This window comes from Argentina silus (assembly GCF_951799395.1).
Source record: "Argentina silus genome assembly, chromosome: 9".
NCBI classification, from domain to species: domain Eukaryota; kingdom Metazoa; phylum Chordata; class Actinopteri; order Argentiniformes; family Argentinidae; genus Argentina; species Argentina silus.
In genome coordinates this window covers 3683942-3699691 of record NC_139663.1, presented here as the reverse complement: position 1 = coordinate 3699691, position 15750 = coordinate 3683942, and the positions used below count along the sequence as shown (strand labels likewise).

The window sequence follows — 15750 nt, the reverse complement described above, 5'->3', positions numbered from 1 at the left end:
ATGGAGCACAGCCACATCTTCACCGTCCTGTCCCCCAACAGCAGCGCCTGGAACCCGGGGCAGCAGCCTCCCGACGTAGCCCAGGGATGCCCCCTCGGACCACTACCCGTCATCTACTACAGCGCCCTGCTTTGTCTCGGCCTGCCAGGTAAGAGGGAGAGGGGAACTGTTTGGTGTGTGTGTGTGTGTGTTTGTGTGTGTTGAATGATGTTGATGTGTGTTGATGTGCATTCATGTTAGTTATTGTATGTTCATTTGTGTTTGTATGACTGTGAGTGTGTACGCGTGTATGTTTGTACGTGTGTGTGTGTGTGTGTGTGTGTGTGTGTGTGCGTGTGTGTGCGTGTGTGTTTGTGTGCGCGTGGTGTGTGTGTTTTTGAATGACTGTGAGTGTGTGCTTTTCAATGACTGTGAGTGTGTGCATGTGTATGAGGTCTGTGTGTTGTGCACAGCTGCTTTAGTATGTCATTAATGGCAGACAAGCTGTTGAATTCTCTCATTGACCTTGTGACAATCGTGTGTGTGTGTGTGTGTGTGTGTCTGTCTGTCTGTGTGTGTGTCCGATCAATAATTCTAAGATCCTTATAGCTAGTCTATCTCTATACTCTAATATTTATTTCTATGTCTTGGTTGGATATTTTACTCACATCCTTGTATATCACGTGTACTCTATCACAGTGATGAATTAAGTGTGAGTAATTCCACAGAGACATGACCTCCAGGACAAGTGTGTGTTATGCCGCTCATAACCCCTGAATTAATGATGCCTTCCTGTTGTGTCTCAGCCAATGACTAATAGGTTGGTTCAGACGCATTGTCAGGACCATTTGCTGCTCTGCTTCTACTGTGTGATCTATGGACGTAGACCTAGACCTAGCACTGGGCAGAGAGAGAGAGAGAGAGAGAGAGAGAGAGACAGAGAGACAGAGAGACAGAGAGAGAGAGAGAGAGAGACAGAGAGAGAGAGAGAGTGAGAGAGAGAGAGAGAGAGAGAGAGAGAGACAGAGAGAGAGAGAGAGAGAGAGAGAGACAGAGAGAGAGAGAGAGAGACAGAGAGACAGAGAGACAGAGAGAGAGAGAGAGAGAGAGAGAGAGAGAGACAGACAGACAGAGAGAGAGAGAGAGAGACAGAGAGACAGAGAGAGAGACAGAGTGAAAGAGGGGCTGGTGGTCAGGGTTAAAATGCTGATGTGTCATCTGAGATTGGAGGTCAAATGCAAGGCCCTGGGGGAAATCAGAATTATCACAATGTGTTTTGCCCTGGAACAAAGTTTGCCTAAATTTGTTCCAGGATTATATGAATAAAGCAAGAAATGTCCTCTGATGTTTTGCTGTCTCTGTAGTTATCTCTCTTTCACCTTGTTCTTTTTCATTTTGTTCAGTAGATTAAGGTTACAGACATAACACCCTATGGGTAGTTCAGATGGAGCGATATGCATTACCTGACTCTCATTCTGAATAGTCAAACAAAATATCTTGTCCTACTTTCCTCTGAAATCGAGTGGGAAGTGAGTTGTCCACAATGTAAGCCCTGTGCCCTATGAATAAGGGCGTTTGCAATGCAAAGTGGTAGCAGTGTTTTTGCTATGCCAAGACTGCAGTTGCTCTGCTGTCTTGTCGGAGTATAGTATTTGTCCGACCCGCTCAGGCCCAATTGTATCTAAAGGGAAGGTAAATCTATAATCTACTCTAATCAATTCTGAATGCAGCACATCCAGGTATTCAACTGGTTTTACTATTGGACTGAACAGTTCTACTGTTCTACACTTGTTTTGCACCTGACCTTGACTGCAGGGGAGGCTGGTGGAGGTAGAAACCGGAGGACGGGCTCATTGTAATGCGTTGAACGGAATGAGGAATGGTATCAAACATGCGTGTTTGATACCATTCCTCATTCGGTTCAATGAATAACAATGAGCCCGTCCTCGGTTTCTGCCTCCTCCAGCTGATAGTTTGACTGTAATATTAGATTTGAATGCTGTAATATTGTGACCCAGAGACCCATCTGGCTATATTCTAAGTTAGGGCTAGTTACACTGTAATTATTATACTGCTATTATTCTTCACAAGACAGCTAAGGGCTTCAAGTACTGGACATCCAGAGGATAAATGTCTTTATAGGCCTTACAGTGACCTCGATATGTAAACGTAGAGAATGATGAAAGAAAGAGATAAAAGAAACATGAGGAAGGAAGGGAAGACAAGGGGCTTTAAAAGGGCTGAAGAGATTTGAGAGTGAAGTCAGAGATGGAGGTGGAGGAGGAGGAGGATGAGAGAAAGAGGGAGAGAAGGAAACAGGTTTGAACGAAGAGATTATTGATTATGAGCTGACGACAGATACAACTGTAGAGAAAGAGAGGGATGAACAGTGTAAGACAGAGAAGATAGGAGGATAGGTGTCGAGAGGGGTGAAGTGAGAGATAGAGAGATCAGAGAGAGGGAGAAGTGAAGTGAGAGGTGAAAAGAAAGAAATAGGTATAAAGAGAGAGATTAGGGGAGAAAGAGAGAGGGGGGAGGGTAAGGTGAGGAGAGACGTGAAGGTAGAGACAAAGAGGGTAAAGAGAGAGATCAGGGGAGAAAGCGAGAGAGATCTGTGGAGAGAGAGAGCGAGAGCGAGAGCGAGAAAGAGAGATAGAGAGAGAGATTGAGAGAGAGAGAGAAGGCTAGAGAGAGAGAGAGAGACAGAGAGATTGAGAGAAAGAGATATTGAGAGAGAGAGAGAGATTGAGAGAGAGAGAGAGAGAGAGAGAGAGAGAGAGAGAGAGATTAATAATAGGAGAGTCAGTGAAGTGGCACCCCTGAGCCCTGAGTGGGGAAGTGGACGATGAAGCTGAGACGAATTGCCACCTTTTTAATTAATCGCTCACCCATTCTTAACGGGCTCTCTCCACTTGCAAGGCTGCTGGGAACAAAACGACGGTGTTCAGGCGAAAGCAAACAGCAAAGCACCATAACGGCACCATAACCCTCTGTCATCGTGAGGCTGTGTAACAATCCCCAATCTATCTCTAGTATTGTGTGTGTGTAATCTACTGAATGCTATCATTGTTCTGTTGTTTTATTGTTAATACGATTGTCTGATTCCAATTTAAGTTAACCTGAAACAAAATGCAGGCTTCCGGCACTGCGTAGTATTACAATACGTTATGGAGCTACAGTACATGCACTTGGCTCCTTCAATGCTGGTATTTTGTGTGCAACAAAATTGGTTGAGCAGAGAATAGCTCCTACTGTAGACCCAGTGAGTGACTGTGTTGTGGAGTCTCACCCTGCCTGTACAGTCAGAGGGTTGTTGGGTGCATGTGCAGGGGGAAATGTTCGAGCACTCATGAAGACTCTCAGAGCATCTTTTCTCTGCCCCTGTTGAATTCACGGAGCCTGAAGGTGTGTGTGCATATGTGCGCATGCGTATGGTTATGTGTGTATACATGTGTGTATACATGTGTGTGTGCGTGTGTGTGTTTGTGTGCGCGTGTTTGTGTGTGTGTATGGACTACAGAGCCCTGAAACATTTCCCCCTGGCGACTGCTCACTAACGACCTCCTTTCCAGGGATTCTAGCCCAGGTGCCAGCCGTCGTTTAATGAAGAGATGGGGCCATCGATTTTCAGTTTGGGTCATTGATCTGGTAGCCTCAACCAGTGAGTGGGACTTACGTATGTGTGTTGGGGGGGGAGGGGGGGTGATGATTGCGTTAGGTGATTGTGATAAGAGGAGAGATGAGGGGAGGGGAGTTAAAGGATGGGAAGGAGAGGAGAGGAGAGTATTTGTCAAAATAGTACTCGTTTTTTTCTTCTAAATGATTCTCCGGGTGGGCGGGGTTTGCATTTTTCAGGGACTATACCATTCCATTCGTACACATATACATTCGTACAAAAAAAATCATGTATAAAAAAAAAAGAAAAAAAAAAGAAAAAAGATGATTGGTTTTTTTCAATCCAGGTGTGGTGAGGCGCTGATGGTTAACCAGGGGGTAGGAGAGGAAAAGAGGAGGATAGAAAGGGAAGGATGGAGAAAGGATGAAGGGAGAGAGGATGGAGATAGAGAAGAGGGAGGGAGAGAGAAGGATGGAGATATGATGGAGGGAGGGAGTGAGGATGGAGGGAGGGAGAGAGAAGGATGCAGGGCATGGACAGTGATCGTGAGGTAGTAGGAAAGGAGGATGGCGGGAGAGAGAAGGATGAAGGGAGAGAGGAAGGAGAGAGAGAGAAGGATGGAGGGAGAGAGAAGGAGGGAAGGAGAGAGAAGGATGCAGGGCATGGACAGTGATTGTGAAGTGGCAGGAGAGGAGAGTGGGAAGAGGAAGCTGTGGTTTAGAGGCGAGACAGCATGTGAGGGAGGGCGGGAGGCAGCGGGCATGTCGGCCTGTCAGGAGGGAGATGAGCCACAGAGGATGGGGGAGGGAGAGGAGGATGGGAGGGGAAGGAGGGAGGGAGGGAGGGAGGGAGGGAGGGAGGGATGTTGGGGAGAGAGGCTTTGAAGCCGTGAATCAGACGGCTGTTGACGCAGTGACAGGACTTTACTTGTGTGGATCAGTTATCGCCGTTAAAAGCTGTCGTTGTGTTGAGAAAACACTGAAAATATGTATCCATACGGCTGGCTCTATAAAACACATAACAGTTCTTAAACTGTGAGAGCTTACATCTCATTTGTCAATTTTTATGACCCAGTATCAATCTTTTGGTAATTATGGGGCCTTTGTCAGGACTCAAGATTAATCACCCTATCCACCATATCCCTCCTCTCCTCCTTTCCAATCATCTATCTCTTTCCTTCTGTCCCCCTGTCATCCTCTCCTCCAGATATCCTTGTCTTTCTCTCCCTCTCTTCTGTCATCCCCCTCTCCCCCTATTCTCATCTCCTGGTTCATGTAGGGATGCTATTGAGACTGTACACGTTGAACACAGAGGCACATGTTCTCATAGGAGGTTTTCACCAGGCACCAAGACAATGCAGTGACATCAATAACATTAGAAACAACAAACCTGGGCTCTCTCCCTCTGTCACAGTCTGTCACTCTGTTTCTCTATCTATTCTCACCCTCTCTCTACCTCTCCTATTTAATCTCTCTAACCACCTCTCTCCCCCTCCTCCCAGATATGTCTCTCTCTCTTTCTCTATCTATCCTCACCCTCTCTCTACCCCTCCTATTCTGCCTCTCTCTCTCTCTCTCTCTCTCCCAAGAATGTTATTGATCTATGAAAGCGCAATAGTGTAAGGTTAGTTGAGAGGAGAGGTGAGACGCTGACTTCAATCTAGCTTTGTAGAGAGGGCAGACTATCTGAGATTGGATCAGGGACGTTGACAGTAAGGGTGGATGGTGGCCTGTCAGTCCATTCTGACTCTTGCAGAAGACAAAAGGGAGATGTTTGTCACCACCTACAGTACAAAGTCATTGTGACCTTTCAAGCTGCCTTTGATATTTAACACTCCCTCCATCTCTCTTTCTCTCTACCTCCCACACCTCTACCACTCTTTTATGTCCTCTCTCTCTCTCTCTCTCTCTCTCTCTCTCTCTCTCTCTCTCTCTCTGCCCTTTTCCCTTCTCCCCTATTCTCCCTCAATTAGCCACTCTCATTCCCTCATTTAACTCTGTCTGACCCTCCCTCATCCTCTCATACTTTCTTTCTAATTCTTACTGTTCATTTCTCTCTATGTCCATTTCTCTCTTGCTCCCTCTCTCTTTCTCTCTCTCTCTCTGAAGCTCCAACCTCCACCAGACTCATTAGACAGATCGCCTCAGAGTCCAACTTCAATTTCCTCCCGATGAAAGAAAAAAAAATCTGAAAACTTAATTGCAATTCTTTCTCTCTCTTTTTTCTTCATTTCTTTCTCTCCTTGTTCTGCTCTTTTTTCTATGAGACCCTTGGGGGGGGTGGGGGGGGGGGGGGTGGGGGGGGGGTGGAGTGGTAGAGTGGTAGAGTGTGCCGCGGTGGATTCTCAGTGTAGCTGCAACTGATGTATTTACCACTCTGTGGGGGGTCTGTGGGAGGGTTAAACTAGTAGGATCTGGGGGGGATGACTCAGCCTCGTTACACACCTCAGGGAGCTCATTGTGCCTCTTTCTCTCCTGCTAAACAACGTCATTGGTCCCCGTCTCTCTTCCTATTAGAAAAGCAGCAGGAAGACAGAGGCACAAAGCACTCGAACGCATGCACACACAGACAGACAGACAGACAGACACACACGTACACACACACACACACATGAATGCACGAACGCACACAGGCACGTGCATGCACGCACGCGTGTGCACACACACACACACACACACACACACACACACACACACACACACGTGGCAGCCTATTATCTACTGACAGTTCCATCTCATTCCCTCTCTGTTGGAGACAAGGGGGGGTTACCTCCTCCCCTCCTTCGCCGTCTACTCCAAACTGCATATTCCCATCAGAGAAAGAGAGAGAGAAAGGGAAGGAGAGAAAGGAGGGAGACACTCTTGTCGTGTGTGCTCTCTCTCTCTCTCTCTCTCTCTCTCTCTCTCTCTCTCTCTCTCTCTCTCTCTCTGTCATCTCCCCTCTGTAAAGATAGCCCTGGTTCCCCCCAGAGCAGCATGTCGAGGAGACCCCGACTGCTCCTCATCTCAGCCCAGCCACAGAGACAGCACAACACAGAGCCAGGAATCAATTGAAATGAATGGGCCATCCAATGCACGCGGTGGCTGAAAGGAAATGTCAAGCCCACCGCCAGATCCTTTTTGTTTGTCCATACAAGGCCCAGTGTCCGCAGGGAGCTGCACACAGTAAAATATCCAGCCAGTGGAAAAACCCTGCTTCAATTCCACATCGGTCCGTCTGTCTGTAAGTAGGCGTATAGGAAGGGAAGGTGAGGTCCATTGTGTAGGATTTGCTCTGAAGTATCTCCTTCGGGACACTTCTTGACAGCTAGAGGCATGGCGACACATTTTGATTCACATGAACACACTCAAGAGGAGAGAGAGAGAGAGAGAGAGAGACAGAGAGAGAGAGAGAGAGAGAGAGAGAGACAGAGAGAGAGAGAGAGAGAGAGAAAATAAACAAAATAAAAGCTTGGTTACGGTCAGATACACGTGTGGATACACAGAGACAGACAGGCAGAGAGAGGGACGCACACGCGCACGCACACACACACACACACACACACACACACACACACACACACACACACACACACACACACACACACACACACACACACACACAGGCAGAGAGATGGACAGTTGTGAGAGTGTGGGAGGAGGGAGACTGACTTAGTTAGTACACATAGTCACTCAGAAATAGACACCCAGTAAGGGAAGGGGATGAGAAACAATCAATAGCACAATCAACTGAGATTCAACAAGAAAGCAATTTCACTGTGATCATCAGCACACAGGACGGGCTCACCCGGATTATCCCTCTCCCTCAATAAGGGAGAGGAGGGAATCTGACATGCTACAAGGCAACTATATGTCCAGTGTGTGTGTGTGTGTGTGTGTGTGTGTGTGTGTGTGTGTGTGTGTGTGTGTGTGTGTGTGTGTGTCTGTGAGTATGTATCTGTCTGTGTGTGTGTGTGTGTGTGTGTGTGTGTGTGTGTGTGTGTGGGTGTGTGGGTGGGTGTGCACGTTTGTGTCTGTGTATTTCCCCATTCATCTCCAAGTCTGGCAAGGACATCTTCAGTCATTATCTGGAGCCAGATTTGTAATGTGTAATCAGCTGATAGGGGTGTGATGTGCCAGACCCAGGGCTGCCATATTTAATCCAATCCCAGATCTATCACCAGGCTGGGCCTTCAGAGAGGGGACAGGACCACAGAGCACATTCATCTCCAGAGCTAGATGGCCACTGACAAGTGCTAAGTGCATTGATGTCTCTGTGACATAGCAATGCAAATCAATGTCAGAAACAGACACATAGCAGCTTCATCTACAGGGGAGAACAGAGACAACTTAATGCACCCTGGTAAGGATCACTATACATCGCTGTCATGGGCTGTGCTCTTTATTTCATGTAGTTGATTCAAATCCACATTCATCGCTGTCGCTACATTTAGAATGGTTGGACGGCATTCAACTACAAGCCTATTTCGGTTTACTTAAGCACAGTAGGCAGTTTTTTTTAAATTCCGCCCATCACCTTGTAATAACTTATATGTGCCTCAATGAAACATACAATTCTAGTTCCATGTGAGAGGTAGATTGGGTATTCATCTCTGGTGGGTCAGACAGATATGCCAAACAGAGTGGGGTTGACCATGGCAACAGCAAGGTAAATCACGTGGAGCGGAGCCCCTTATGTCCACGTTCTGTGAGTGTGAGAGAGAGAGAGAGAGAGAGAAAGAAAGAGAGAGAAAATAGAGAGAGAGAGAGTAGAGAGAGCTGTCTGCAGCACCTGGTTTCACATTGCACAACACTGAAGTGAAATGTTTGCTGTTTGCAGATGATCTAGTGTTGCTCGCCCCAACACCTGGATATACTGCACAGGTTCTGTCAGACCTGGGCCCTGACAGACAACCTAAAAAAGACCAAAATAATGATATTCCAAAAAAGGTCAGTACGCAAAGACCACAAATTCTATTTAGACACAGTGGCCTTAGAACATACAAGGAATTATACGTATTTAGGCCGAAATATCAGCAGTACTGGTAACTTCTGCCTGGCTGTGAACGAGCTGAGAGACAAGACTAGAAGAGTCTTCTATCCTATAAAAAGAAAAACATAAATATGTACATACCAATTAGAATTTGGCTGAAAATATTTGAATCAATTATTGAACCTATTGGTGTTGGTTGTCTTTGTTTTTGTTATTCATTTATTTCCTGTTTTACTCACGTTGTTTTTCATTTCTGTCACTTCATTATCTGCCCTTGTGTGTTTTCTCATTTGTGTGATTGTCTCCTCTGCCGCGATTGATTTCACCTGTTCCTTACCATCATTCCCTGTGTATGTAGTCTGTGTGTTCCTCTGTTCCATTGCCAGTTTGTTTATTGTGCCTCTGTGTCAATACGTTCCAGCAATCTCCCTAGTGTCTAGTTTTCATGGTTATTGATCTTTGAGTGTTCTTTTTGACTTGGCCTTTTTGCCTTCTCCCAGTTGGACTACCTGGACCTTGGATTTGATTATCTATATACCGTTCTCTGTTTTGCCTACCCCTTTCTGGATATACGCTACCGATTGGCTGCCCCCCTATGTACCAAATCTTTTTGGAGTAAATACTATTCTTTTGGATGAAGCCTGTGTCCTGAGTCATGCAAGTACTAGTCATTACACCAATGGGACAAACCTTGTCGAAACATTCCATGCAGAGTTCTGCAAAAGCATCCTGCATGTCCAAAGAAAACCGAAAATAATGCATGTCAAACAGAATTAGGCCAATACCCCCTACTAATTAATTAGGCCAAAAAAGAGCAATCAAATTTTACAATCACCTCAAAACAAGCAACCCCCAAACACTCAATCACAAAGCCCTTATCTGCCAAGAGATGAGTCTGGAGAAGAGTGCCCTCAACCAGCTGAGGCTCAGTTCACCAAACCAAACCAATCCCATAGAGCTTCAGGACAGCAACACCAAGGAGATTAGACCAAACCACATTATAAAGACACAAAAAGAGAACTATGTAACATATTGGAAAAAAACGACCAAAAATCTAAGTAAATTGAGTTGCTATCTGGTCCTAAACAGAGATGGCAAATTATCTCTGTGACTGATCCAAAATTAAGAAAGTACAGACTATGTACAGACTCAGTGAGCATAGCCTGCCCATAGAGATAGGCCGTCATAGATAACACTGGCTTCCCAGAGAAGACAGGCTATGCTCACTGCCCACAAAATGAGAAACCGAGGTACATTTCTTATCCTCATGCCAACAATACAATGAAATAAAAGATCATTTTTACCCCAAAATTTCCAAAATTCACAAAAAAATGGGGAGAAAAAAGAAAGGAGGGAGGGAGGTTGCCTACTTGCAAACAATGGTCAGCCCCCAAACCCCTGCCTGATAACTCCGCTCTTTCACCTCAGCTGGCCGCATGGCACTGCCGCCTCTACGTGGATGCAGCAGTCGCGCTATTCGGTCACGGCTTTTCACTGTCCTGGTGCCCCACTGGTGGAATGCGCTTCCCACTGCTGTCAGGACTGCACTACCTATCTTCTGCCATAGACTGAAGACACATCTCTCCAGGCTACATCTTGACTTTCCCCACTACCCCCCTGTACAGTTTCTCTACTGTAAATAAAAATGCTTCTAGCATTGTGACTGCCAATGGCCCCTGGTCCTAGCATAGATTTGTTTTTCTTATGATGACTGATGTATGATAAAGGCTTTTCTGCTAAATGTCTAAAATGTAAAATGGAAATGGTTAGGGGAGAGAGAGGGTGAGGGAGGAAGAAGGAGTGAAAGAGAGAGAGAAAAAAAAAAGAAGGATGGATACTAGAAGATGGAAGAAGGCTGGGTGGGAAGGAAGGAGAGAGAGGGAGAGGGAGAGGCAGAGGAGGCAGAGGGGGGTGTCCTTGGGCTGTTTTTCTGGGTCACAGCGGTGGCGATGGCGGTAGCGGCAACCGGCGCGGCGTCATTGACGACTCAGCAGATTACCAAGGCCGTGACGGTGCTGCACTCTCATTGTTCCCCCCTGTTTTTGTTGTGGCTTTGTATTCTATTAGAGATAACAAATGGGCCAGAGGCAGAGGCAGGTGCCACCGAGTGACATAGCAGGTGGAGAGGGTGGAGAGAGAGGGAGGAAGGGAGGGGAAGATGGAGGGATGAAAGAAAAAGAGAGAGCAGGAGGCCCTAGACTCAGTAGAATTTGGGGAAAATAATTAGTGAAAAATAAGTGCCATCCACTGAGCTTTTAGTTTGGGACTGTGGAATCCCACAGGACGGCTGCTGGCCGTGCTTCGGAAAACACCTCCGTCTGTACTCACACTGTGCATGCGTGCGTGCGTGCGTGCGTGCGTGCGTGCGTGCGTGCGTGCGTGCGTGCGTGCGGATGTGTTTATTTGTGTAGATGTGTGTAGATGTGTGTAGATGTGTGGATGTGTTCCTGTTTGTATGTGTGTTGGTGTGAGTTTGTGACTGTGAGTGGCTGAATGAGTGCTGCTCCTTTCCAATGGCCCTCCACAGGGATTCTAACTCTCTCCCTCCCTCTCTTTCCTTGTCATAACCTGCTTCCATTCCATTTTCAATCTCTACCTCTCATCACCCTATCTCTTCTCCTGTGATTTCTTTCTCCTATCACTTCTCTCTCTCTCCCTCTCTCTCTCTCTCTCTCTCCCCCACTTCACCCATATACATCACCCTTTGTGTCACCATCAAAACCTTCCCCCCTCCACCCCAGCCAACATCCTCACAGTCATCATCCTCTCCCAGCTGGTGTTACGGCGTCAGAAGTCCTCCTACAACTATCTTCTGGCGCTGGCGGCCGCCGACATCCTGGTCCTGCTGCTCATTGTGTTCGTGGACTTCCTATTGGAGGACTTCATCCTGGGCGCTCCGCTGCCCCCCTTCCTCAACAAGGCGGTGCAGGTCCTGGAGTTCTCCTCCATACACACCTCCATCTGGATCACCGTGCCGCTCACCGTCGACCGCTACATCGCTGTCTGCCACCCCCTGCGCTACCACACCGTCTCCTACCCCGCCCGCACCCGCCGCGTCATCCTGGCCGTCTATATGGGCTGCCTGCTGTCCGCCGCGCCCTACTACTGGTGGCCCGAGCTGTGGCACGGCCTCCCCGGGGTGGGGGGTGGAGGGGCGGGTGGAGTTCCCGGGGGGAGTGGAGGTGGTGGTGGTGGTGGTGGTGGTGGAGGTAGTAGTAGTAGTGCGGCCCAGCATGTCCTGGTGTGGGCCCACTGTGCCACAGTCTACCTCCTCCCCTGCTCCGTCTTCTTCTCCCTCAATGCCGTCATCGTCCGGAAGCTCCGCCGCCGCCGCAGCTGCTTCCGCCTCCGCGGTTACTCCACGGGCAAGACCACGGCCATCCTGCTGGCCATCACGTCCGTGTTCGCCGTGCTGTGGGCGCCGCGCACCGTCATGATCCTCTACCACCTCTACTCCGCCCCCCCGGCCTCGCCCGGCCCCGCCCGCCTCCTCCACCTGCTCACCGACGTTGCTAACATGCTAGCGCTGCTCAACACCGGGGTCAACTTCTTCCTCTACTGCTTCATCAGCAAGCGCTTCCGCAGCATGGCGGCTAGCGTGCTGCGGGCGCTGTTCCGCTGCAGGAAGCAGCCTCAGCCCTTCTACGCCGGACACAACTTCTCCATCACCAGCAGCCCCTGGATCTCGCCCGCCAACTCCCACTGCATCAAGATGTTGGTGTACCAGTACGACAAGAACGGCAAGCCCGTCTGCATCTCCTCTTGAGCTCCGCCGACAGAGGGACAGGCTAACAGGGGCCACGTTCCCTTGACAACCAACCCGACTCTTCCCCTTCTGGGACTCTTTGAGCTTTGAAATGTCAGTGGACGAGGAGGTCTGGAGAGGTGGAGGGCTGTGGAGGTAAAGGACTGAGATGAGTGGAGGTCTACAGCGAAGTAAAGGGCAGGGAAAAAAGGATGCACACTGTCTAGAAGAGAGAGAGAGAGACAGAGAGAGAGAGAGAGAGAGAGAGAGAGAGAGAGAGATGACGGATGTGTGGAAACGACGAGTGTTGCTCAACTCAGACACCAAGAGCTCACAAACTAAGTAACCAGCAACCAGAGCCATGATTGTTCAGTAAATCATTCATGCAAAAAAACAAAACAAAAAAGAGAGGGTCGGCTTCTATTTCAGCTTGGCTGACCGGCTATATCGAACTATATTATTGCAGAGTGGTGTCTGATGATAAGCCATGACTGAGATCGGGGACTGATAAACGAACATCACGGCCTCTTATCGTCAGATTTTTACGAGTGGCCCTTTGTTACGGCGAGCGAGAGTGACAACGGCCGGAATCCTTTGTGACACATCAACCTCCTCGTGACATTGAGACGTTTCCACTGTCTCTGTTGTACTGCCGCTGCCGGGGGGAAAGCCTCTGAACAGCTGTTTGTTATCTGGAGTCTTACATTAGACTGATTAGAAATCAGTTCGTCGACTTTGAGGACACATTGCGCCAGACATTCCCCCCCACTGTAACCGTGGCTACGTCTCACGATCCACGCCTGTCCTTCTGGCATGCACACCCTAAAACAGCAGTGATATTTCCTGGTAATATACAGTGGGTCTCGGAGGGGGCATTAGACAAAGACGTTTTTATTAAAAACCGTCTCTGTAGATCACCTTGTGGTGGTGAGTTCATCCAAGATATGCAGATTGTCCACGAGTCGCAAAAGATATTCACCCTCTAGGAATCTCACAGGTGTCCTTAGGATGGGTAAGAGCTTCTTGTCGTTGTCATGGCAGAGCATATATAGCCTACCACCGTACAGACTTGACTGTTACTCTAGATGCACAGAAAATAACGCAAAAAATATTACTTTGGGTAAAACGTTGTCGATGCTGTAACAAAGAATTACATTCATCTTGTAATGTTGGATCCCATATCAGAGGGAGGACATTTCTACTATTCGTCTATGATCCTTTATTAAATATTGATTGTCCTTGATGACTGACTATTAGCCATTGTCAGAATGAACTTCAAGCAGCTCCTCAGCCCATGTTGCTGAGTGCAGACTGGGGGGGTGAGAGAGAGAGAGAGAGAGAGAGAGAGAGAGAGAGAGAGAGTGTGTGTGTGTGTGTGTGTGTGTGTGTGTGTGTGTGTGTGTGTGTGTGTGTACTGTACAAAGGTAGAATCTCTGATTTATCCCTGAATGACTGTTTGTGATGTCTTGTGTGTGTGTGTAGTATGACTTATCTTCCTGTCCTTCTGTTGGTTTTTCATACCATGCTAACTCCTACTGAAAGCCAGTACACTCCTTGCTACTTGTTCAAGGCTGGAGCAGTTCTTTTCAACGCTCCTCGATCTGCTTGCAGCGAGGGTGGCCTGGTGAGAAACAATGAATCTTTAGAGCCAGTCAGGCCAGACACAGCAGCACATAGATCAAGCCTGCTCTAGCCTGCACATCATCAACTATAAAACACACACCTATCAGCCCAGCACTGTAGCGCTCAGACACAGCACCACACAGCACCAAGATCAATGCCCATGCCACGCTGAAGAGTCCTCGGGCAGAACCTGTGCCCATCTATCTAGCAGCTCCACTCATCTATTCCCATTGGTGCTACTCTGCTAGAGGACGAATCTCCCATCATAAGCACCCTTGAGGGAATTCACTGTGTCATGCTTTATGAATTTTGTAATAAAGTGTGCTATCCATTTGATAAATGTAAGAGATGATCTATCCCTCATATTTGATATGTCTTATTGATAAGTATTGCTCTCACAAGATGTCCGCTACACTACCCACCTCCATGGAAAACAGAATCCCTTATCAGCTTCACCATAGCAACAATGAAAGGAATTGTGGGAAAATTACAGTTAAAGGCCCACATTACTCATTTTGAGGTTTTTTAGCTGATATATGACATACTGGTGCTGCACAATGTTATTGCACAATGATTCAAGTCCAAAAATGGCATTTAGGTCAAGTATGTGTATTCATTCTATTTTCTTAGTTTCTCCTAAAACGATTTCCCACATGAATATAAATAGAGCTCTGAAATGTGACGTGTATAAAGTTAGCACCCAGAGTCAAATATAACCTTCCCAAACTCCAGTTTTGCAACACATTTTATTGATAATTGCTCCTAGCTATCTGGTGTTACTTTCACAAATAGCTCATTGAATGACTCATGTTCACCACTTTTTTTGTTATTATATAATATTGTTTTTTAAGAAAAGCCTGGGAGCAAAACTGGTTGCTTTGGGCCTTTAAAAGCAGCAAGAGCATCGGGGTGTGGGAAAGGAATGGTTTTAAGTGGAATTACTGCCCATGAGTGGTATCTTAAAAAACAATCAAAACAGGTTGTTTAGTTAGCTCTGCTCTTAACACAGGGTTTAGCAATTATCTTTTCAATTGCATTTCAAATCAGTGGTGTCACTGGTAACCTCCCCTGCTGTTCAATTCCCCCTGGTTCACATAAATTGCACATACTGATTAAACAAGCTAGTACTGCAATCACAAGGGGAAGCTGTCCCCTTCCCTAGATTAGGTCACAACCCCTAGAGCTCATCCTCAGTCACCCCCACCACAAACACACACACACACACACACACACACACACACACACACACACACACACACACACACACACACACACACACACACACGTTGCCACACTTCTGTGTTAAGGAGTGTGTAAGGGAAGTCATGTAATAAAAGCTTTGTGATGGAGTTGGGTGACCTCTGCCATGACAGACAACCAATATCCTCTAATCACCCACTTGCCTTGACCCCAGGCCAATCATCACACACTACATCACAGCACCGCTTAGGCAAAATGTCAGGTCAGACAGTCTATTAAATGTTGCTTGTTGGTTGTCCATCAGTTACAATCAATGTGGCTACAGTATAATCACACGAAAAAACCTCACCCTAATCAGATGTCAAATACACACAAAAAAACTTGCAAAGGGAGAATGTCCACACTAATGTATTTGGAATATTTTACATTGTTCCAACATTGTTTCAACAACATTCTTTTTCGATCCTCATCAAACGATTAACAAATGTGACATTTGTGCAGGCAGCCAAAGTACAAGGGTAAAACCCCCCAGGGCTGTAGTCAGAGGGGGTATGACTCAGCCGTGCTGTGAATACAGAGTTAAGATGGCAGTCACATGCAGGTGTCCCTCTGTGTC

The 15750-nt window shown here is 47.3% G+C and overlaps 1 protein-coding gene across 1 annotated transcript; it reads left to right on the top strand.

The window, feature by feature from the left end:
* gpr139 (G protein-coupled receptor 139) lies at nucleotides 1–12332 on the top strand (the record flags this gene model as incomplete). The annotated part of the gene is made up of 2 exons (XM_083677323.1): nucleotides 1–148; nucleotides 11308–12332. 2 exons carry the CDS (start codon nucleotides 1–3, stop codon nucleotides 12330–12332), a joined length of 1173 nt encoding a protein of 390 aa, XP_083533449.1.
* Nucleotides 12333–15750: the final 3418 nt, after the last annotated feature.